The sequence below is a fragment of the Loxodonta africana genome, chromosome 3 (assembly GCF_030014295.1).
Source record: "Loxodonta africana isolate mLoxAfr1 chromosome 3, mLoxAfr1.hap2, whole genome shotgun sequence".
In the NCBI taxonomy this organism is placed as follows: Eukaryota; Metazoa; Chordata; class Mammalia; order Proboscidea; family Elephantidae; genus Loxodonta; species Loxodonta africana.
The window spans coordinates 187,969,957-187,992,421 of NC_087344.1; the positions used below are offsets into that span (position 1 = coordinate 187,969,957).

Consider the following 22,465-nt stretch of genomic DNA (forward strand, 5'->3'; position numbering starts at 1 on the left):
CCTGAATGAGTCCAGCGGACTGGAGCTGAGCTGGGTTCTCGAACTTCCTCCTTAGAGAGCCTCAGGTTAGGGAACATTCAGTGCCCAGAAATTGACCCGGTGGGAACCCCAATCTCCTACCTTATTTTGTTGTCCTGACCGCGCCCCACCCCTCCCTGAGCTGGCAGCTGGATTGTTATGATGTGAATTATTCAAGAAGCCTGCAGGCTGTCGCCATCTCTGGGCAGTGCCCCTTGCTCCTCCCTTTCCTCCCTCGAGGGCACCACGCTGTCCTCACAATCATCATGGGGTCCTGAAACTGTTTACAATGCCCCTCTCTGCCATTTTAGTAACTTAACGAGTATTTATTGAGGACCTATATACTATGTGCTAGACCCAATGCAAGGAGTTCTGGTGGCCAAGACACCAACTACAGGAAAGCTGGCAGAGCGGTTCATGCTTGGGAAAGAGCAGGTGCCAGGCTAGCTCTGCTGGAGCAGAGAGAGCGGGCCAAACTGCACCTGACCCTACAAAGGAGTTTGGAAATTGTTCTAAATGCAACGGGAAGCCATTAGATTTAGGCAGAGCTGTGATGTGACGTGATTTATGACACTACTCTGCTGAGTGGAGAATGGATTGTTGGGAAGAACAGAAATAACAGATCAATTCAGAGGCGGGGAAGAGGGGGTGGTGGCTTGAACTAGATGGTGAGACATGGTGGAATTCAGCATATACTGCTAATGGACTGGATGCATTAGATGAGGGAAAAAAAGAAATCAGAGTGATTCCTAAGATTTTTGGATTGCACAACTGGGTAAATGGAAGTGCCACTTACTGAGATAGGAGCACTGGAAGAGGAACAGGTACAGGGGAATCAGTTCAGTTGTGGCCGTGTTAGGTCTCAGATGCCCATTAGATATCCAAGCAGAGAGACTGAGTTGGAGGTTGGAGCTCGTACAGAGGTCAAGGCTAACTGTGAACCTTGGTGAGCTACTGAGAGAATAGAGGTATAAAAGAGGGCTGAGGAGAGAGCCTTGGGGCCCTCCAGTGTTAAGTGGTCCAGCAGAGGCAGCAGAGTGGCAAGAAAGGTGCTGATCAACTGGGTTAAATGCTGCTTAGAGATCCAATGAAATGCATACTGGGTCTGACACCATTTCGGTCACTGAAAACCTTGCCAAGAGCAGCGGCTGGGGAGAGGTAGGGGAAGGAGCCTGATGGGAGTGGGTGATGAGAGAATGGATGGTCAAAAAAAGTAGAGGGAACAATGAGGGGAGACATTTTGGTATGAAAAGGAGCAGAGATACAGGGTGGTAGCAGAAAATAAACACAGGTGTCTTGAGAGAATTTTCTTAAGTATGAGAGATACTACAGCAAATGTTACTGGTGATAAAGAATGATCCAGGAGAGAGGCGGAAAACTGAAATTTATTGAAGGCTTACTTAGTGTGTTAAGAGCTTTATAAACACTCATCCTCACAAGGTTTTACGGATCAGGCTATTGAGGTTAAATAACTTGCCCGAGGTCATGCAGCTAGAGATGGTGGAGGTGGGAGGCCACCCACATCATGCCTCACCACACCATTGCATAGGCACACAGCCCCTGATGCCCAGACACCCAGGACACGCCTTTGCCCTGTCCATAGTGCCCCTGGTGAATCAGAAAGCCACTCACATGCTGGGGGCACAGGAGCTTATTAGTCTTCCTCCCCCAATGCTGTAAGCAGGGGTACCGCCCCCCACCCCAGCCTGCCTGAATACCCATGTGGCACGGGACAGAAGCTCTCTCAGGCTGGAAGGGGCAGAGGCAAGCAGCAGCAGCCCCCCAGAGGTAGGAGGGAAAGGGACACTTTGGGGGGTGTTCAGCAGGTTTCTTTTGTGCCAGCCAGTGCAAGAGGGCGCTGGGGGCTGCAGGTCCCAACCGGCTGGTGCTTGTGGCCCCAACAATCATCTGGATCTGTTCCATATGGCAAGACACCCAGGTCAGAGCCCAGTCTCCCGGCTGCCTCCATTGAGGCTGAGGCTGTGGGGGCGGGTACCACGCTCCAGCCGGCGGGCAGACAGGAGGCGCCGCAGGGAGGAGCCAGAGCTCAGATCACCACAGCTTCGAAGGTGTAGGCTCTCTCGGCCTGGCTGGCCCCACGGCCTCAGGGGTACCTGGAGGGGGACATAGGGAGGGGATCAGTATGGCTGAGCCACAAGCTCTAGGATTTCCCTAGTATCTTGGTTCCCCTAACTCCCACCTGCTTATGCCCATGGGTTCCACTCCCAAGGGTGTCTGGAGACTTCCTGGATATCTGGAGGAAACGAGTGACCAGGCCCCGGCCTGGCCAGCTGCCCTTTAGGTCCCCCAGTGAGTGGGCAGGTGCAGGACCCGAAGGCAGGGGGACCTTCTGGAAGGTGGGCACAGGACGCCGTTTCTCGGCTGAGCGGGCACGTAGCAACTTGGGGGAAGGGCAGGGGGCTAGGCGGAAGAGGCAGGCTTCAGAGCAAAGCCCTGCAGAAAGAAAGAGTATAAGTGGGTGGAATGTGGGGGTAGAGAGGGCAGGCAGTGGCCCACGCCTCCCACCTTCCAGGGACCAGCCACATCCCTGACCTGTATCTGCAGAGGAAACGGAAGCAGCTTCTTCCTGCAGCACTTTGGTATAAAGGTCCCTGAAGTCAGCTGGGGGGAGAGACAAAGAGACAGGGACTAAGGGTAGGTGCCTCTGTGAAAGTGCCTGCCCACCACCCACTGTGAGAATTCAAGCCCAGAGGAGCTTCCGCAACTTCTATATCCCCATCCCCAACCAAGGGACATCATCGTTGTCCATATGTGCCAGCAACTAGGTGGTACAACCCACAGAGACAGGGGGTAAGTCCATACAGTTCACTGATGTATCTTCCCCAGGACCTGGCTCGCAATGGTAATGACGAGTGCTTCCTGTGCCAGTGCTAAGCATTTTTGCTTGTCTTAGCTAATTTTCATTTACTCGATAGGACTTATGATGTAGGCATTAGTATTATACTTGTCTTACAGGTGAGAAACTGAGGCTTGGAGAGGTTAGGTAACTTGTTCAGGCTGGGAGCTGTGGAACCGGGTTTCAAAAAACAAGGCCAACTCTTTTAGCCACTAAGCTATGGATGCTGGATCCCTAGGAGGTGAGTGCTCCAGAAGTGTCTGCCGCAGGAGTGAGCTCACTTCTTCTTCCTCCACAGGGACCCCACAATGTCCCATGTCCCAAACTCCAGTGGCCATCGCCAACCCTCTGACTCCCAGTGCCTGCCCTCTCCTGCATCCCAGGGTGGGGGGCTCACCAGTGTTGCTGGAGGTGGTGATGCCTGGGTCGCTGTGGGACCGAGGCAGGAGCAGCGGTCGCGGGGGAGCCGGATGAGGAGGCCGGTGCCCCGGTGGGGTGAGGGAACCTGAGCTATCGCTGAAGCGTCGAGTGGAGGCTCTGGTGGGTGCGGCTGCTGCTGGCCGGCTGCCTCCCCGGGGGACCCGCCGCCTCAGCTCTGGGAAGCAGGGTCCCACCCAGGGCGGCCAGCCCTCCAGCCGGTGGCAGCTTCGAGCAGCTGTGGGGGCACCCAGCAGGGGTGGGGGAGCCTCAGGGGCAGAGCAGGAATAGGAGCGGGCAGCACGAGGGGGCCGCCGTGGCAGGGGGCTCTCCTCGAAGGGGCCACGCAGGCCACAGTCCAGGCTGAGGCAGTAGCCTGCGCGGCTGCGCTGAATGGAACGGAAGAGCACATAGTCCACGGAGCGCACCGAGCCCTGCAGCTCCAGCAGGCATGAATCCTCTGAAGGGCTGGAGCCCCCAGGGAGGTCACCGATGGCTGACAGCACCAGAGACCCGCTGTCCATGGACACTGTGGGTGGCAGGAGGCGCTGGCTAGCACTAGCTAGCCAGGACCAGGCAGTTCCTCTTCTCCCAGGCCCAGCCTCTCCCTCTGGCTTCTCTGCCTCCAGCTGTATCTCAGAGGAGACAGATAAATACCGAGTTCCAAGAAGATACAGCCTAGCCCTCCCTGTCCCTAAACCACCAACTCAGCCTATTTCTCCCTCCCTTTTTTTTTCTTTCCCCCCACTCAGTCCCACCCTCCCTAGCAGCACTGCCCTTGTCTGGCCCTCTGGCTCTCTGCTCACCATCTACAATGGAAGCCACTCGCTCACAGATGCAGGAGCCATCATGAAGCTGAGGATCAAAGAGAGTGGCCTGCAGAAGACACAGCGTCAGGGGTACAGCCCTACACAGTGACAAGCCACCCCCATGCACTGGACAGAGCTCTGGAGACTTAGATTCCAGTCCAGCTTTATCACTTTGTGCAAGTCACTTTATTTATGCCTCAGTTTCCACATTGGCAAAATAGAAATCGTAGTTCCTATGACTCTTCCCTCCTCACCAGAGTTTAAGGAAGATCAAAGATGACAGCGACATGCTAGTGCTATAAAGAATGCAGTAACTATTATTATCTGTGTCCAGCTACTACAGCCCACTCAGCTTTCCAGGCTCCACCCAGCTTCCCAGCCCGACTCTCACCTGGCTGTCTCCTCGTAGCCCCATGACAGTCTCATAGGAAGGCGGACAATCAGTAGGGTACAAGGGCACTGGGCTGTCCATGGATCCATTGTAGGTGATGCTGGCAGGATGAGGGAGAGCGTTAGGGCCTGGAAAAAAACTCCTACCCCACCGAGATCCCTCCCCACCGGTCCAAACTCCAGCTGCAGCCTCCTCCCTTGGTTTCCCCAGCAAGACCTGCCAGGCCTCACCTCTGTGCATCTGTTTCTGAGCTGCAGGTATACTCCGGGGGATAGTAGGGTGGTGGGGGCACAGGGGGTACAAATTCCTCCAAGTCCAGCATGGTGTGTAGAAGAGGGGCTGGGGGTGAGGATGCACAGCCCAGAGGCCCCAGGGGCCCAGAGACTGAGCGCTCAGGGGCCAGCTGCTGCAGGGCAAGCAGATCAGGAAGCTTGATTTCTGGGAATACACCTCTCCCTTGGTCCCCCAACTTCCCTCTTACCTGCATTATTTTCTGCCCCCCCACCCCTCCAAGAAGCTCCTCCCACTCTGGCCTCTCCCTCCGGACTGCTGGCTCTGGCCTCACCCACTCAGAAACTCCTCCCCTGTGTGGCCCCACCCCATCCAGAATCCCACCTGTTCTGACACTGTCCCCATCAGAACATCCACCCTTCCCCTCCCCTCCACCCCCGATCCAGGACCTTCTTGACCCTGCCCCATCCAGAAGTCCCTTCTAGTTCTACTCTCTAAAGCCCCCTCTCCTGGCCCCAGGCTGGCATTACATACTTCACTCACTCCCTGTCATCCCCCTCCTCCCCAACCCATGGACCCCCTAAACGTCCCTCCAACAGACCTGCCTATTATTGACCCATAGCCCCAGCCCCAGTGCAGTGCACAGAGGCTTGCACTGCAGCCTCAGGCCCAGGCCCAGGCCCAGCACCCCTCCCCCACCATACCTCCCTGACCCTGACCTTGGCCCCCCCCTTACCGTGTGTACAAGGTCCAGAGAGAAGATTTGGATACAGCAGACAATAGCAGAGAGGGTACAGATGATGGCAGCACAGACGGTGAGCCCACAGACACTGAAGAGCAGGTTCTGGAGAAGGGAAGAGATAGAAGGAGCATGAGAAGGGCCTGGAGAGGGGTAAATTCCACATGTTCCAGGCCTGTGAGGATCCAGGGAGGGCGGTACAGAGTTAAGAGCTGTGACTGGGGCAGCAAGGGTAGAAACCAGAATGATGGGGGAGGAAGGAATGGTGGAGGTGGGGGTGCATGCTTACCTTGAGGGCCCCTCGGGCTTCATCACAGGTGGAGTTAGGGGCAACTTTCAGTTCCTGTCCAGACTCTGGACAGGGCCGGAGGAGAGGAACAGATGGGCAGCACACACAGACTTTTCCTTCCTGAGTGGGAGTGGGGAGTATGAGGTGGCCTGTATTGGGACAAACGGAGGTGTCCAGCACACCTCCCCCAACCAGGTCTTTCCAGCTCTACCTCCTCAAATCTCACCATGGAACAGTCTCGGAAGTCTCGGGCCAGCTGAGCATTCTTACAGGAGAGAACAGAGCCAGCCATACTGAGCATGACACAGAGCACCGAAAGCAGAGAGAAGAAGGAGATCTGCGGAAACAGGGTGCAGTCTAAGGGCTGAGACCTACACAGGTGCCAGGTTTTACTTCTACCATAAATGAAGTCACCCTCCTTCATGGATACCTTGTGCCTGGCTGGCACAAACTGGAGAGCCAATTCCCTCCTTAAGGGTATTAATGGACAGCCCCTCAGGTGCTGGGCACCTGCCTCCCAGAGGGCACTGGACCCTGGCACCTACCACTAGAGTAAATGGTCGCTTCCAAGACACAATGCCAACCACCCCGGAGAACGCCAGCTGGGGACAGAGTGGGCACACGCTCAGTCTGGCAGGGGAGGCACCTGAGTGATCCCCTTACCACCAGGTGCACCCAGCCCTGTAAGGAGGGAGAGGAGTAGGAGAGGGAAGAAAGGCCAGGATGTGGACTTGCAGCTGGTGTGAAGGGGTGGGGTCTGAGGAGCACCCCCCACCTAACAGCGGTGCACCCAACTCACCGAGAACCCAGCCCAAGACGGGCAGGACCTCTTGATGCTCTCAGTGGTGGTGATGGAGGAGGCCACCATACTGAAGGTGACCACCAGGATGCCCAGTAGCACCTGGGCCAGACCCAGCGTGAGCAGGGCCTGCAGCCAGGGCCGGTGAAGGCGGAGGTGGGTAAGGCCCCGGGTGCTGGGCCGGCTGGTTAGCGAACGGCTAGAGTCACTAGGCGAGGGCATCATGCCTGCCGCCCGGTTGCCTGAGCCTCGCTCGGCCCGCCCTGGCGCTTGGGAGCATCTCAGAGGCGCCCAACGCCCGGTCCTTCCTCCTCTCCACCCGCTTCGCTCTAGAGCCCACCCCCTGGCTGGGTCCCTTGGGACATGCCCCTGGGACGCCAGCTGAGGGGGGCCCCAAGGGAGGGGCGTCGCGGAGGGGCCGCGGAGTGCTTCCTCCCCACCACGGGCACCGGGCAGGCACCGTGCCCGGGGCGGCGGTGAGGACGCGGGGGCACCGGCTCATTGCATCTCCCTAGGAAGGAGGGGCGCCGAGAAGGGCCGGTCCGGGAGTAAGGGGAGGGCGTCGGTCCGGAGCTGGGGAAGGGTAGGGAGGGTAAAGGCGAAAAGGATGGGGAAGGAGTCTAGAGATGAGGGGAGTGGTCAGCGCCGGGTGACCCTAGAGGTGCAGCCGGTGTGCCTTCGGGGTGTCCAGTGGGGTCCGGGGCTGCATGGTGGGGAGAGGCCGCGGCGCCTCTGTCTCCTGGGTCGCCTGCCCCGCTCCCTCCCCACCCAGCTCCACTACACCAGCTGAGGCTGCAGCTGGTCCAGGACTGGGGGCGGGGGATGGGGATGGAGAGGTAGGAGGGGCGTGGCGGCAAGGGCCCGCGCGGTGCGCCCCGGGAGTTGTAGTCCGGGCCGGAGACCCCGTGGGCGGGGAAGGGCAGGAGGCAGGGGCGGGGCGAGCCGGCGCTATCTGCCAGCCTGGTGAGGGGTCCTTCAACCCCTACCTCTCCGCCGACCCAGGACGGAGATGCCAACCATCTCCGCACCCCCTTGAGCCCCACCCAGTCTCGCAGGCCCCTGGGCCCGCGGCATTCCCGGCAGAGGCAGCCGCTCCTCCCCGGTCATTAATGGAGAAGGGTGGGGAGCAGGGCTCCCTGGTGGCTGAGCTTTTCCACGCCCATCTTTGGGCTTCCCTCCCTCTTCCTGCGCCAGCCAGCCGGGTCCCGTCGCCCAACCCCACCACGGCTCTCAGTTTACAATGAAGCCCAGTTTGATTCCCTTGAGGAGTTCATAGTCCTCCTCCACTCCAGCCCCTGCCACACTTTCTCATAACACCTAATTTCCAATAAAATAATGAAACAGGGACTTGAGTTCCAGTTTCACTTTCTTTTTATTTAAATAACCGAAGCAACAGCCTTGGCACAGCAGAGGGAAGCTGGGGTTGGGGTGGTGTGAGACGTGGCAGCAGTGTGGTCTGACTGGGGGGACGGGCAGTGTGACTGGGTCACAGCGGGCTCCCCGCACCCGAGTCAGGCTCGCAGTCATGGCCGCTGGACTGGGGCACTAGAGAGGAGACATCAAGTAGCGATGCCTCTTCAAGTCCCAGAGACCCCAGGAATGGGGGCTATGTCAGCTCCCTCAAGTGGCAGGGCCAGGGATCCCAGTCAGGGGTCAAGGGGCCCGAAAGGCATTTTCGGCAGCCCCAGCGGCCGCGTTGGCAGCTGCGGTTCGCACCGCAGGGTTGGAGAAGACACCAGCAGCAAATTCTTGCTGGGCCTTCTGAAAGCTGGCACCTGTGTGGCGATAGAGGGAGTGGATCTGCAAGCAGAGGGCAGAGACGTTACAGCAGGTACCCAACCCCAACTTAAGACCATCACCACCACTCACCTTCTTGGCTCTGTCCCTTCCTCCCAACACACACACACATACACACAGAGAAACACCCTCCCGCCCCAGAAGTCCATTAGTTGAGAACTCACCCAACAGCCTGGCCCTCCACAGTTTCACCCAGTCCCCTAGGGACCCATGATCTCACCCTTCTGGCCCCCCTTCAACCCAGCCCCTCACCCGCTTCAGCATCACAATTCCCAGCACAGCGATGCCAGTGAAGAGCAGGGCAACCAGCAGCATGAGCACAGCTACAGCCTTGTTGACCTTCAGCACCACCAGAGCCGAGATCCAGCCACTGTAAGGAGAGGAAGGCAAGTGGCAGTTAAGAGGGGCTGCTCCCAGCTGGGTCCTCTGTCCTCCCAGCTTCTCTGTTGGTTACTGTCACAAACATGCCCAATTGCCACCCACAACCATCAGCGGTTGCAGCTGAAACTAGCTTTCCTGGCAGTCTGACAGCATGCCACACACCACAATCCCAAGTACATCCTTTCTCTTCCCAGTTTGATCCCAGCTTCCAGGCCATTATCTCCTAGCTCTCCAAGCTCTTCCAGGCCTCCTCGCTCCAGACAGATCCTTCTCTGTTGAGGACTCCCATCCTTCTTCAACTGTGGTTACACATCCCTCCTCCAGGAAGCCTTGGAGTAGGACTGATGGGCTTTACCACATGTAGCCTTCTTTCCCTTAATCCACACCTGTCTCGAGCTCTATCTGGACTCTATCCCGGAAGTATGTCCTGTCTCTTTCTCCCATTAGAGTAGCACCTCCCAAGAATAAAAACCACATTTCCTATTTCTGAACAACCCCTTCCCCAGGACCCAGTGCAGGCTTGGTCTAGAGCAGTGAGAGGGAGGGGTGAGGGTGGATGGCATCCTCACGGACCTGAACCCCCAGCCTGGAATGCCAATGGCCTGGAGCACAAAGAGTATATCCTGGGCGAAGAAAATGAAGAAGAAAACGAAGAAATTGAATGAACTATCACTCCTGCAAGGACAAAAAAATGTGGTGGGTAGGAGAAGAATTAGGAATGGAGGAGCAGTTACAAGGCCCATCCCAGGTGCCCCATCCCCTTCCCCATCCCCCTGCTTACCGGAAAGCCTTGTACATAGGACGGTACCAGCAGACAAAGGAGCAGGGAGTGAAAAGGAGGATCCAAAGGATGGAAAGGCCAAAGCCCGAGCCATTACTGGTATCCACACAGAAGCTGGCTAGGCAGGCGACGAAATTCAGAAGAAGAGCCAGGGTGCTGCCTAAGGGGTGGAAGGACAGGATGACGGGTCCTTCTGTACTGCAATGTGGCCTCTTCTCATATACACCCACCCAAAACCCTCACCAGATGTGGCTGAGTAAGGAAAGGAAGGCAGCTTTGCCTTCACGGCATCTTCAAGTCAACAGTGGAGCCAGAACAAGCAAATCCCCATCACACGTGATCCCTCTTATAAAGACATTTAAAGGACTGAAAATACATTTATGTACTGGGATAAGGAAAGAGAAAGCGAGCAACAATACATATTTGTTAGCTGGCTGGTAAATTATAGGTACTATAAAAGAAAAATTTCTAGAAAAATTGGTCTTAAACTTGGATGTTGAGGAGAGGTGAAATGTCTAGTTCTTGACAACTAGGATACAGAACAAGAAAGAGAAGTGCCAATTACTACCTTCCTCCAAAAACACTTCCCACTACTCACACATCCAGAGGTAGTACATGGTGGATACTGTCTTCTGAAATTCTTGGGGGATCTCCATGGAGATGTCCTGGAAAAAGCAGGGCTGGACTGGGCAAAAAGGTGGTAGGGGGGGCCAGTTGTTCTGTCGAGCTGCAAGGGACAGAGAGAGCAGGAGGTCCCCAGAAGTCAGACAGAGACCAACAAGGGGCCTGCTCCCTCTGTCTTCCATTTCCATGTCCTCTCTTCTAATTCAGGGTCCCAGGAGACAAGATGAGGAGATGGCAAAAATAATAGCAATAGCAAACATTTATTATTTACAATCTCTAAGCATTGGGCTAAGGAGCCTTGGTAGTGCAGTGGCTAAGCACTCGGCTGTTAACCAAGATGTTGGTGGTTCGAACCCACCAGCCACTCTGCAGGAGAAAGATGTGGCGGTCTCCTATAAAGATTATAGCTTTGGAAACTCTATGGGGCAGTTCTACTCTATCTTACAGAATCACTATGAGTTGAAATTGACTCAAAGGCAATCTTTTTGTTTGTTTGTTTTAAGCACTGTGCATATATGGTCTTGTTTAATCCTCACAACAATCTTGTCAAACAGATACAAACATTCTCATTTTACAAAAAAGGCAACTGAGGTACCCAGAGATTAAATAACTTGCCTAAAACTTCATGGTTAGTAAGTGATAGAGCCAAAATTCAAACTCAGCAGTTTGGCTCCAGAGTCCATGCTCTTAAGGCCTTGCTTTGCTCCTTCCAAACTGTCAAACACCCTCCTCCTCTCTTCAGTGGCGCCCCCTCAAGGATCCACTTACTAGCTGTGCCCCCCAGGGCAGCATGCTGTAGCTCCCGCTCCCTCCGGTCCAGCTCCTCTGCCTTCCGATTGAGCTCCTCCTGCTTCTTTAGCAGCTCAGCTGTGGCTGCTGCAGCTGTGGCCTGCCCAGGATAAGCAGAGGGAGCGGTGAGTCCTGAGGACTGGCCCCTCTCCCCAGCCCACTGCGTGCGCCCCTGTACCTGAGTGCTGTAGGAGCCATAGTTCTTGGGTTCTGTGGGGCTGAGCTTTCTTGAGGACTGCAAGGAGGGAGCTGAGGGTGGAGGCAGTGGGGCAGGAGCAGGAGGCTCATAGGCTGGTGATGGCTGTTGGATTTGGAAAAGACCTTAGGGATCATCCAGGCCCTCATAACCAGGAATCTACAATCTGCCTGAGCCAGAAGCCCCTCCCCCAGTTGTTAGAAAGTTAAGCTCTTGTGTTGGATTGATGTCAGAGAACTCAATGATGACCTGCATTAGCCTGCATCCCCCTTCATATCCAATTCCTTGGCAAGGATTCAAAGCATTCACGTACAATATCTACCCCTTAAACTCTTAAAATCTTTACCATTCTCTATTCCAATGGGACAAACAAGTCTAGTCCTCCTCGTTTCTCGCCTTCTAACTGCACCCCTAACCATAGTTTTCTATCTCATGCCTTTCCAGACAGAAGCCTCAGTTCAAACCCTGCTAGAATCCAAGTTCTCCCCGGACTGACTTTTAGAGCTCAGCCGGGATGGATGGTTGGCCCTGGTGTCTCCAGACAAGCCATGGCAGACAGACCTCTCTCAGGGAGCTAAGATCACAGTGCTTCTTCCTCCCTCTATATGCAGTAAGCCCTGGGCTTACTGGCACATCTTCCCCTTCCCTGCCTTTCTGTGCTCTCCAGAAACTCACCTCCCGAGTCTCAAAAGGGTTGTAGACATCAAGCGTGGCATACTGCGGGCTAGGTCGGTGCTGGATCACAGCTGGGTCCTGAGGGCAGAGACCTGGGGCTCAGCTGGCACCTGGTGCCTCCTGGGGGAATTTCCAGGGATCGCTCCTAAATTCCTTGTGGCTCCAAGAACTACACTCTAGGGGCCACACTGCTATCCAAACATTTGCCCCAAATCTTTCATCTCACAGTGCCAGTATACCTTGCAGGAAGGGCAGGGCCCGCCCCCTAAGGTGTTCACTGGTCTGGAGTCATCCTCCCCCTCACGTGGCGGCCCCTCGCCGGATCAAATGTCATGAATTAAAATACAAGTTAGCGCGACCCTCCAGAAACAGGAAGAGTTAACCCAACTGCCCCAAGGAGGTGGGCGCAATTCACCTGAAACGGGTTATCAAGCTCGCTGGGCTCGGCGAACGGGTTCCCGCCGTCTCTGTTCTGGGCCATGCTTGCAAGCGCGGCCTCGGCCGCCCCCAGCCCTCCACGCCCCTGCCGCGGCAGTGGCGGCTGTCAGACCTCCCTCTGCTCCTCTCCGTCCGCCCCGCTTCCCTGCACACCGATTGGTTGTCCCGACCGGAAGAATCACAAGGACCCCGCAGCAGCAGCAGCAAGCTGCGCTTGCGCCTTTGCTAAACGCAGACCGAAGTGTCCCACGTGACACCTCTAACCCGGTCACACAGCCAAGTACCACCCCTTACCCATGTGACCTCTGTCCACCAACGAACTACATCTCCCAGCAGGCCTCTCGCGCCAGGATCCTGGGCCTTCTGAGCATCCCGAGATGTACGCCGGGAGAATTCTGAACGGTAGCGGCGGCTCCTAACGACCCTAATTGTTTATTTAAACTTTCCACCTGGATTTTTGGCGCTAACCTGTGGCCCATCTTAAGGGCTACAGTAGCAAGGCGTCTTTTCCAACCCTCATTATTCTAGATCACAGACGTGACATCTTAGAATCCTTCTCTATTCTAACCCAAGGTATGTCCTTCCAAGAGGAAACTTGGTAAAACTGGTGGCCTGGGTCTGGTTAATTTAGCAGTGTAAGACTCTTTATACCCAGATTCAGGAAGGCTGCCAATCTTTTCAACCCTCCACCCAACACCCCCAAGCCTCAAACTCCAGGGATGGGGGTCCGATGAAGCACGTCATTTTATTTCACAAAGACTGTACAAAATTCCTTATAAAACACAGGGTATGTCACCTGGTTACCTCACTCTTGACCCCATCCAACTCCATGTGAAGGGGCAGGTGAGGGTGGGAAGAGTGTGGGATGGAATGGCATTATGTACAAGGCAGGGTTTGAATCCATAGGTACAAGTTCTGTCATATTTACACTATTTCACATATTCACAGATGTGTAGGGAGCCAGGAGGAAGGAGTGAGCTCCGGCTCTGTTCTTGTGTATAAAAAAGCACCAGTGTCCTGGACTGGACACCCACTGCTCTAAAAGATGCAGAGGGGTCCAGGGCCTGATCGTCACCGACTGATATCCCGACTGGAGTCCCACAACTTGGCGTTGGGTGGCTCAGCCCGAAGGCGGGTGAAGAAAGGATGCTGAAGGGCTTCGCCCAAGGTCAGCCGCTTAGCAGGTTCATACTCTAGCATGCTTTCAATCAGATCGAAGAGCTGGTGGTGTTCCTCTGCCTCTGAGGTCAGATACCGCTGGTGGTGGAGGGCAGGAAAAACGTGAGGCAGGATGTCTTACAAACCCTGCTTTCTGCAAGGCCCTAGCTTGGAGAACCAAGGCTCTGCTTGCAACTATTTTGAATGCTGCCCTACCACGTCCATACCATGATCAATGTCTGATCCTACCTTCCTACTAGTTTGATTATGCCTTCATACTTTTTGAAAGTTCTTTCTACTCGTCAACTTCATGAATCTTCACTAGCTCCTCGTTAACATGTAAGCTCTTCAAGGTAGTTCATTCTTTTCTGTCTGACCTAAAGAATCCAGGACCTTGCTCTGATCTCTGGTTGGCCCAAGACAGATGTGGTTGTCTAACTTTCTCTCCACAAAATCACAGCCTCTCACCTGTCCTCTATGACCAAGGATGTGTTCTTTTCGTTTTACTTCCCCTCCTTTCCTAACCCTCTGCTCCTGGCAAACCCCCTCAAGGAGGAAATGACTTCTGGGTGGTGGGCACTATTTATTCCCAGTCCCGCTCACCCGCAGTGGTTTGCAGTTCTCTCGGACGTAGCGCCCAGCTGATGTGTTCTCATCCCAATCCAGGCGACCCCGGTAAAAATACTTCTGCTTCCTAGAGGGGAAGGGGAGGTTGAGGAATCAGGAGGTTCCTCTTGTTATAATTCTTTTATCCCCCATCTGAGAACAGCTGGGGGGGGGGAGGGGAGACGTTAAAGAAAAAAATGATGTGAAATAGACCAATTCTGTAGAGAGAAAAGGGAAAAAGTTAAGTCCCTCCCACTCAAGGTTCACCTTGTCTTTCGGATCATCCGGGAAGGGATAGGACCCAAGATCCTTTCCATCATGGCTAGATGCTCTCTGTTGTCATGGGTCTGGGAAACAAAGACAGAAGTGAACATGGGGGCAGGTGCTGAATGGAGAAGAGAGCAGGCAGGTCCTCAGCAAAAAACAGGAAACCAGTTAGATGCAAGCCTGGTGGTCATCTAAGATACCCATCACTTACCTGGAAGAGAGTGAAGCCAACATAGTACTCGAAGATGATGCAGCCTATGCTCCACACGTCACAAGGCTGTGACCAGCCCAGCTCTGGGCGGGAGTAGAGGGAGGAAAAAGGTGTTATGAGGCTTTAGTTGGCCCACCCTGACCTCCTCGTCTCCTCACACCTGGACGGCCTTGCCCTCCCTTACCAAGGATGACCTCTGGTGCTCGGTAATGGCGAGTGGAGACAATGGTGCTATGGTGCTCGTGGTCAAAGGTGGCACTGCCAAAGTCTACCACCCGCACAGCCGTGCTCTTCACACTTCGCTCATCTCGCTTCTGGAAGCAAAGCAGGAAGAGAATGAATCTCCTCTCCTCATACCAAGACTCCCCATTATTCTCTGAAGTGCTTCTGAGCCTTAACAATGAAACTGGCCTCCTGCCTGCTCCCACATATCCTGGATAGTCAGTCACCTGCTTCACAGCCTCCCTAGATTATGCAGGGTACTTCAGCACAGAGGAAAAGGATTAAGAAATGATTATGAAGTAACGGGCAAGCCTGTACGTACCTTAAGACTATACCCAAGTGGCCAGTGTACGCTTGAGCTATATATATGTAACAGGTGGCAAAAGGATCAGGGGAGAGAGAGGGTTCCCTTAGCTCTTATGTCCCCATTATTTTCAGTTTGTCATGGAAGCTGAGGTTTCCTGCCTTATAGAAATATGTCTGAAAGAGAGACACTAAGTCTAAACCAAGAACCTTAAAACCATTTTAACTCTATTAGGAAATTATCCGAGGTCCTTTTTTCAAGTTCTCTTCCAATTTAATTTAAGCCCTTAAATTTCTCCTTTTAGTCCATTCTGGTACTCTGGCTTTACTCAGTCTCTCTCGTAAGCTCCTCTGTTACACTGATTTTATTCAGTTGGAGTCAGACAAGGAGGAAATGGGGAGAATGTGAAAACGGAACAGAAAGGGCCAAGGGAAGGCAAAGTGGAACAGCTGCCAGCCGGCACTGGCCATGGGGCATACCCTGTCTGCCTTACCTTTTCTAAGTTGTAGGTGAGCTCATAGTCTGAATTCACAAACAGGATATTTTCAGGTTTGAGGTCCGTATGTGTCAGCTTGTTATCATGGAGGACTGCAGGGGAGAATGCCGGGTCAGGCTCAGTGCAGGCCACAAGGGGTTACTAACTAGCATCAGCTGGCCCCCAACTTGGTCACCTGGATCAAAGCTGATGAGGTGGCAGGTCCAGAATGACTAGGCTGCTTTCTGTTCTACACCCAAATGAAATGCCAGGGCTAAGCAGCTAAGCAGCCCTGCTCTTATTTATATATGCAACTCTCACCTGATACAAAAACCCAAGTTCACTACGGGTTGTACTTCTGTATTGACTTGGCACATCTGTGTATTTGACACTCTGTGAACTCCAGTCTGTGAAACTGTATGGTTGTGAAGACTCAGGAGGAACTATGCACTGGTCTAGACTCTGTATCTGCCCCCTTGGCTCAACTCCTCCCTGCTCCCACCTGCTCTGCTGGGGCTGGAGAGCATCTCATCTCAGACAAACGTCAACCTCCAGCCTGAGTGGAATGTTTTTGTCTTTGTGTTTGCTGTCTGACTTACACTTTCCCAAGGAAGGGGAAGAAGGGAAAAATGAGGTAATTAAGTGCTTCGGTTTCAAAGGCTTTCTCTTCCAGCTCCTGCTAGGTTGAATGTGGAATAAGAGCAATCAGTAATGGTGGAGACATCAATCAAGGAGTTAAGTCAGAAGAGGTGATGTCAAGATGACAGTGAATAAAAGAAGTGCAGATAATCGAGAGTTGACTGTTTAGGGGCTTCACCAGTGCACGACTGAGACAGAAGAGGTCCAATGGAGGGAGGGGCTGCCCCAGAGTCCGCCTTGGCCCGCCCCACTCACACTTGACGGCCTGGCACAGCTGGAAGGCCATGTGGCGCACTTGGTGGATGGGGTAGGGCAGGTAGTTGTTGTCTTTGAGGAAATCGAAGGTGCTAAGGCCCAGGAGCTCAAAGGAGATACACATGTGGCCATGGTAGTCAAACCAGTCAAACATCTGGACACAGAGGCTGGGAAGAGAGATGGGGGGAGGATGTCTGATGAGCCCACCACCCCTTCAATAAGGAGGACCACAGAACTGGTGATTCCACATACTTGGGCAAAAACACACCAGCTTGCATTTCCAACAAAACTCAGTACACCTTTTTTTTTTTTTTTTTTTTAGGGAATGGCCCTTCTGGGAGACCCAAGAAGAGAGGAAACACCTGCCAAGCTTTAAACTATTTTCCTGCAAAACTTTAAAGAATGCAAAAACTCTCTGTTGAAGAGCTATTGAGTGCCAGGCTCCAAACAGCACGGACCCTGAATTGTCAAGCTGTCACTCCTGACCCTGACTCCAGCCCCGTTCCTGCAGTTCACTCGCCGTCAGCTGCCATCGGGCCCATGTTTATACCTACTGCCCTCTGCGTCTTTACTGAATGCTCTTATTGTACTTCTGGCCTACGAATGTGTGTGAACAAAAATATTACTATATAAACGTCTGTGGCCCCATCAGCATAATCCTAGGTATAAAAGCTTAATCCATTTTTTGGATCAAAATATTGATGCTGAGTCCCGGGGCCATTCCAGGGCACATCTCTACAAAGGCCGTCCTGAGCAGGAGCAAAACAGAGAACAGTGCAATCTAATGTCCCTTAGACAAGGGGAATGGGTCAGAGAATGCCCCAGGCCCTTCCTGCCCTGCTGTCCTCCTGCTCTAGGATGATGAACAATAGACGGATGAATGAGGTCTAGGACTTCCCTGCCTGCCGAATTCTGGACTGGGAGTCTCTCCTGTGTAGGCGTGGGGACTCTCAGACTCCCCTCATATTCCTTTGGCTGCTTACTTCTTGTTGTCAGGATCCTTCTCATTGATTTTCTCCAGCACATTGATTTCTAACCGAGCTGCTTCCTTGTATTTCTCCACATTCTTAATGATCTTCAGGGCAACTCGAGCCCCACCCCTGTAGGTTGGCAGGAGAGGCTTTTGTTGGGTTCTCAAGAACATCCCAGAATGAGTGGGCTGTCTGAGCACTAAGAAATCCTACCTTTGGCTATTTAGCAAAAAAGCCCCAGACAAACCCCACCTCCATATACCTAGTAGATCTGGAGTAAGGAGGGGACTGACAGTTACCTGCGATGGTCAACACACTGTACAACTCGGCCAAAGGTCCCCTCTCCCAAGGTGCTTACAATTTCATCTGAAATGAAAAAGAGCAGGGTCGGGGAGAGGGAGGAAGAGAAGGCAGGGGATGAGCTGAGTTGGGAAAAAAAAAAAGGGTACAGCAACCTGGGGTGAGGAGATGAAGGGGGAACAGATACAGATGGTCACAGGGGAAGAAAACCCCTGAGTGAGTCCCACCACCTTTAACCCAGGGGCCATGAGAGCTGGGAGTGGACAGCAGAGGCCAAGTCTCAACAGCAACTCAAACCACCCAGATAAACAACACCACTGAGAAAAGGCAAAAGAGGCTGTGACTTGGGTTGGCTTGGGACATTAGGATGGCTATGGGACCATTACAGGCTATAGGATTGTTACGATTTGGCTTGTACATCGCTCTTGTAGCCAGTCCCCGACGTGGTAGATGAGGTGGCCCTCAGCGTCGTCCTCTACACTCTTGGCTCTCCGGCTGCTGTGCTGCTGTCGGGGGGCGGGGGGGGCCGGAGCAAGCCAGGTGTCGGAGCGGGGGCCGGAGGGAGACGGGGTGGGTGGTGGAGGGGTCACCGGTCACAGGCGCCCAGCCAGGGGGGACAGACGATGATGGGGGACAGTGGAAGGGAACACGTCAGATGCAGTAAGGCGGATTGGGGTGAGAAGAGAGAGCGGCGCACAATCCCAAGTCCCCAAACCCAAAACAGGAACAAGGAGAGGCATGGGCAGAGCAGAGAAGTAGTGTCGTTGCCAATGTCACCCACAACGCCATGCTCTACGCAATGCCCTTTCAGGCAGGCACAGATCTCCCCTTGCCCCCACCCAAGCCCACCTGCCAAGGAGGCCAAAAAGCCCAGGGCTTGGGGGAGAATGGCACTTCCCAAGCAAGGTCCCCAACAGAGTGGAGGCCTCTGGGGTAGAAGAGCTACTCCCAATCACAATAAGCCCAGCATGCCAGGAAGGGCACTGGGGGTCACAAATGCTCTGTGCCCATACATCTCCAAAGCAGATTCCAGGGCCCTCCAAGAGCTGGAGAGCTTCCAAGAGTGTAGGCAGATTCGGTGCCCACTTCAACGTACATGCCCCAATGCTCAGCTGAGAACAAGAATACTGCTCACTTACCAGGGCACTAGAGGGTCTGAAGAAGAGTGGGGAGAAGAAGGGCCTGAGCAGGCACTCACCGAAGATGAGTGGCTGAACGTCCTGCTGCGTCTCCTCCGCCGCCTGTGCTTCCTACGGCTGCTGCGCTGGCTGCGGTAACTGCTGTTCTCCCGATGGTATTCGTATGAATGCCGGTAGTCTGCATCATAGTAGGCCTCTCCCCGATCTCGGCTGTAGTCGTTGCGCCTGTAGCTGCCACAGTATCGCCGGTCATACGCCCTTCGGTCAGATGAACGGTCGTCATAGCTGCTATGGGACAAAAAAAAAAAACATCCATTAGGTACATGTGTTCAAGCCACATTTCTGCCATGTGACAAGATCCTCCCTCAGTAAGAACAATGAAGAGTAATGCTCGAAAAATTGCCCCCAGACACCTATTATGGTGCTCCAAGCGGACCAAGAACCAGAAGCGTGAGCTGACTAAATGGGAGGATGCCCACACCTGTATGTCACCAAGGCCTCTGAAAAGATATCTGCAGAGTACTCACTCTCTCTGGGGGTCTCCTCCTCCCCTCCAGTGATACACTGCAATAGTCATTTCTTTCTCCAGCCTCCCCAACTGAAATCCAGCCTTGCTCCAAACCATTCCTGAATACTGCTGAAATTATTAAAACTATATAGACCCAACTTTGTCTTGCTTATTAAACCATCAGCTACCTCTAGCCCCCAGGCCTCTGCACATGTTTTCCCTTTGCCTGGGACACTTCTTCCATTTGACTCCTATTAGTCTGACTCCTATTCCAACTGAAGACACGCTTAGATGTCACTTTCTCTGGGAAATCCCCTGAACTACACATTTTATCTCACCCAACCAAACCTGCTGGTGCTTCCTCAGCCCAGGCTCTGTACTTCCCCTATGATAACAGCTATTACCAATGCAGTGCAAATGCTTTATTTTGCTAGCCACCTTGAACATCATCTCCACCCAGCTGTTCTGCACAATGCTCTTAGCACGGAACCAGTATGTGTTTTTTGAACAGTGCGTGACCTGAGATTGAGTTTCTCTTCCTGAGGCCTCACCTCCGAGAACGGACGTGGTAACTGTCTTCCCGCCGGTGTCGCCTTGTCCGGTCACTGCTGCTCGACCAGGAGCGGCTTCTTCGTCTTTTATGCTTTCGGCTTCTATAGTGTTCATGGTAACTCCCCCGGCTGCCTCGCTCTGAGGAGTGGTACCTTCGGGGATGAGGCATCTAGAAAGGAAGGAAAAGAAAAAATAGTGGAGAAAGCTCCCATCAAAGTTCCCCTCCAAGGACCCAGTGCTCCAGAGATCCTAAGGGGCTTTCTGCTCTTTTATCCCTATTTCTTTTTACCACCCACAACTTCTGCAGTCTTTCTCTGTGCTTACAATTTCTCAAACTTAAGGTACACATTCACCTACTAAATCTGGCTGAAAATTCTAATAGGCTCTCCTCCCATCCCACAATTACCCCATCTCTACTCATTCCTCTACCCTGCTTTTCCTCAAACATGGCTCCATGAAGGCCCTCAGGTCTGGGCCACAGCTCTATTACAGGTGAGACTGTGTGACTGACAGAGACCGCCACCTTTCATCCTTGGCTATGACCCAAGACAGATCTGTGCCAACAGGCTCAATAGACATTAGCTTTACTGTAATTGTTCTGACAAAGGTTTTATAGTCCTTAAGTATCTTATCTCCATAAAGAGACCATCCATGTCCTGAGGGCACGAATCCAGTTTTCCAGGTTTCTACACATAGCAAGTATATACCAAATATAATCAAGTTTCAAGAATCTGGGCCTGGCCCCTTGAAGTATCTCTGCCAAATCCCCTAGAGAGGTTTTAATGTCAAGTCTCAGCTTCCTACCTGGCCCCACCCCTCTTGTACTTGGGAAGTAGAGAATAACTGGTTTTTAATTAATATTAGCACTACTTGGCCTAGAGCTAGCTAGCTACCTTCAAGTTATTTGGGGATGGAACAGCATGGTGCACAGATCTTTTTTTCTCTTCAGGGAAAGTCACAGAGAAATCACGGTCACATTCCAGAAAGAAGGGAAGAGGAGGGCAGAATGAAATGAGAGGGTCCGGGGACAGAAGTCTCGGGTGGACATGGGGTTAAGTGTAGAAAAAGCTAAATGACACCAACACATGACACCCATTCCTGGCCATTTCTTCCCAACCTTTTCGAATTAAAGAGAGTGATAGCTGACTCAGTCCTACTGTAACAGAGCTGAGAGAAAACCAAGAAAATGCGAGCAAAAGAATACCCCTAATTATCCAACCTTGCTTAGCATAAGTGCCATCTCACCACAACCACACTGCCACCAAGGACGCGCACAGGCCTTTTCTCCCTAGAGCATATCTAACCTAGGATCTGTCTCAACTTCTAAATCTTTTTTCCCTTTCTCACTCGAAAAATCCAGAACTCACTCCTAGAGTCAGACGCCATATCCTCAAAGTGACAATCTATGTTGTCCTACTCCTCAGCTTAGTCCAACTTCGCTATTCTACTCTTTCTCATCTCTGGAGCTTCTGTCCCTACTCCATCACCCCTTCTCCTACTCTTGCCTCTCCCAAGTTTTCTATAGGCGTTCTTGGATATATATAAGGCAGACCGACCTGCTTCCACCTCATCTCTTTACTCCCCACCTCTGCAGCTTTGCATCCTCCTCCCAATCTTTGCCCCAGTCCCTTGCCCCCAATCCGGTCCTATCCCCGCCCGCCCCGCAGGGCGCGCCCCCGCGTTCGCCATCTTTCCGCACGGCCCCGCGGCCCGCCAGCCCGCGCGCTCACCGTTCTGGCGGCGAGGCCCGTGCGCTTGTCCCACAGGAAGTCCGTGATGGCGGCGGCACTGCGGCCGGAGTCCCGGCACCCCCGCGGCGACGAAGTGCGGCTCCACCCCCCCGACCCGGGACCCCGGGACCTCCCGCCCCGTTCCCGGGCTCCGCTCCAGTCCCGCCCGCCCCGGTTCCGTTCCCGCCCCCAGGATCCGGTCGGCGCCGCTCGCAACGCCCCAGCCCGGGGCCCGATCCCCGCTCAGTCTCCGGCTCTGGCCTTTCCTCTCCGCTGCCGCCACTGTGAGCGAGCACGTACGCACGCACGCACGCACGCCCTGCGTCGCCTCCCAGCTACCCCTGGGTTCCGCCCCAGGGCCGCGCACGCCGCCGCGTGCTCACGTAGCTTGCAGCGCCCGCCGGTCGGGGCGGGGAAAGGCGGGGCCGGCAGTCCGTGGGGCGGGGAGGGGGTCGCAAGACGCGCTTGCTTACCTGCCGAGCCGGCTCCACTCGAAGAGGTCTGGCTCTTCAGTCCTGTGCCGTTTTCATCCAGACTGCTGTAGCTTACGTAGTTAGGTTGGAGATGTAAAATAAAACAAAGTGTTGCCGCTCCGCAAACCTTCTGACTCTTGTGAGGCTTCGTGGTCAGCTCTGTTTCTCCAAGCCTGAAAACATCCGGTGCTTAAAACAGTTTGCCTACCTAACCCCAGGAAAGAGGGGCTTCAACCTTTTGTCCTGAGCAAAGTTATGCACATGTGGCAGCGGGGGACATGACCGTGGAGGAAATGTTTCAGAAATGCAGGGATGGAGAATCAGATATCCTAAAGAGGGAAATCATTTGAGAACTGTATCTTAACGTGCTTTACACATAATATGTGAGAAGTATAAATTTACTGAATTGAAAAAATAGAGCAGA

The 22,465-nt window shown here is 53.7% G+C and overlaps 3 protein-coding genes across 8 annotated transcripts; all 3 read right to left on the reverse strand.

Moving 5' to 3' along the window:
* Window positions 1-1,878: 1,878 nt before the first annotated feature.
* ENTREP3 (endosomal transmembrane epsin interactor 3) lies at window positions 1,879-7,357 on the reverse strand. The gene is made up of 11 exons (XM_023554042.2): window positions 6,551-7,357; window positions 6,297-6,353; window positions 5,978-6,088; window positions 5,752-5,871; window positions 5,460-5,567; window positions 4,723-4,898; window positions 4,493-4,592; window positions 4,099-4,168; window positions 3,273-3,821; window positions 2,219-2,640; window positions 1,879-2,132 (listed from the first exon to the last, which is right to left on the reverse strand). The coding sequence occupies exons 1-11, from the start codon at window positions 6,773-6,775 to the stop codon at window positions 1,959-1,961; spliced, it is 2,112 nt and encodes a 703-aa protein (XP_023409810.1). The 5' UTR covers window positions 6,776-7,357; the 3' UTR covers window positions 1,879-1,958.
* Window positions 7,358-7,903: 546 nt separating this feature from the next.
* On the reverse strand, window positions 7,904-12,826 carry SCAMP3 (secretory carrier membrane protein 3). 2 transcript variants are annotated; one of them, XM_003415128.4, is made up of 9 exons: window positions 12,209-12,826; window positions 11,794-11,871; window positions 11,101-11,223; window positions 10,902-11,022; window positions 10,108-10,236; window positions 9,510-9,669; window positions 9,302-9,403; window positions 8,600-8,717; window positions 7,904-8,350 (listed from the first exon to the last, which is right to left on the reverse strand). In XM_003415128.4, exons 1-9 carry the CDS (start codon window positions 12,272-12,274, stop codon window positions 8,204-8,206), a joined length of 1,044 nt encoding a protein of 347 aa, XP_003415176.1. In that variant the 5' UTR covers window positions 12,275-12,826; the 3' UTR covers window positions 7,904-8,203. The 2 variants fall into 2 exon arrangements, with proteins under 2 accessions (XP_003415176.1, XP_064138744.1); XM_064282674.1 differs by lacking the exon at window positions 9,302-9,403.
* Window positions 12,827-12,951: 125 nt separating this feature from the next.
* On the reverse strand, window positions 12,952-21,702 carry CLK2 (CDC like kinase 2). 5 transcript variants are annotated; one of them, XM_064282672.1, is made up of 13 exons: window positions 21,569-21,702; window positions 19,838-20,007; window positions 18,838-19,063; window positions 18,058-18,142; window positions 17,639-17,705; window positions 17,352-17,468; window positions 16,369-16,535; window positions 15,493-15,587; window positions 14,658-14,787; window positions 14,474-14,556; window positions 14,263-14,342; window positions 13,993-14,083; window positions 12,952-13,488 (listed from the first exon to the last, which is right to left on the reverse strand). In XM_064282672.1, the coding sequence occupies exons 2-13, from the start codon at window positions 20,005-20,007 to the stop codon at window positions 13,303-13,305; spliced, it is 1,497 nt and encodes a 498-aa protein (XP_064138742.1). In that variant the 5' UTR covers window positions 21,569-21,702; the 3' UTR covers window positions 12,952-13,302. The 5 variants fall into 5 exon arrangements, with proteins under 5 accessions (XP_064138742.1, XP_064138740.1, XP_064138739.1 ...); XM_064282670.1 differs by having other exon boundaries at window positions 18,058-18,145; XM_064282669.1 differs by having other exon boundaries at window positions 18,838-19,066.
* Between the last annotated feature and the right edge of the window lie 763 nt (window positions 21,703-22,465).

Bases quoted from the DNA above. Each gene is read 5' to 3' on its own strand.
- ENTREP3 (XM_023554042.2), bottom strand. From the start codon at position 6,775: ATGATGCCCTCGCCTAGTGACTCTAGCCGTTCGCTAACCAGCCGGCCC. The intron at 3,822-4,098 runs GTGAGCAGAGAG...TGCCACCCACAG, and splicing joins AGTGGCTTCCATTGTAGATG to TGTCCATGGACAGCGGGTCT. The intron at 2,133-2,218 runs GTGGGAGTTAGG...GTCCCCCTCCAG, and splicing joins GAACCCATGGGCATAAGCAG to GTACCCCTGAGGCCGTGGGG.
- SCAMP3 (XM_003415128.4), bottom strand. From the start codon at position 12,274: ATGGCCCAGAACAGAGACGGCGGGAACCCGTTCGCCGAGCCCAGCGAG. The intron at 11,023-11,100 runs GTACAGGGGCGC...TATCCTGGGCAG, and splicing joins ATGGCTCCTACAGCACTCAG to GCCACAGCTGCAGCAGCCAC. The intron at 9,404-9,509 runs GTAAGCAGGGGG...TTGTCCTTGCAG, and splicing joins CCTATGTACAAGGCTTTCCG to GAGTGATAGTTCATTCAATT.
- CLK2 (XM_064282668.1), bottom strand. From the start codon at position 20,007: ATGCCTCATCCCCGAAGGTACCACTCCTCAGAGCGAGGCAGCCGGGGG. The intron at 14,788-15,492 runs GTAAGGCAGACA...CTTTGCTTCCAG, and splicing joins TCACCTACAACTTAGAAAAG to AAGCGAGATGAGCGAAGTGT. The intron at 14,343-14,473 runs GTAAGTGATGGG...TTTGTTTCCCAG, and splicing joins TTGGCTTCACTCTCTTCCAG to ACCCATGACAACAGAGAGCA.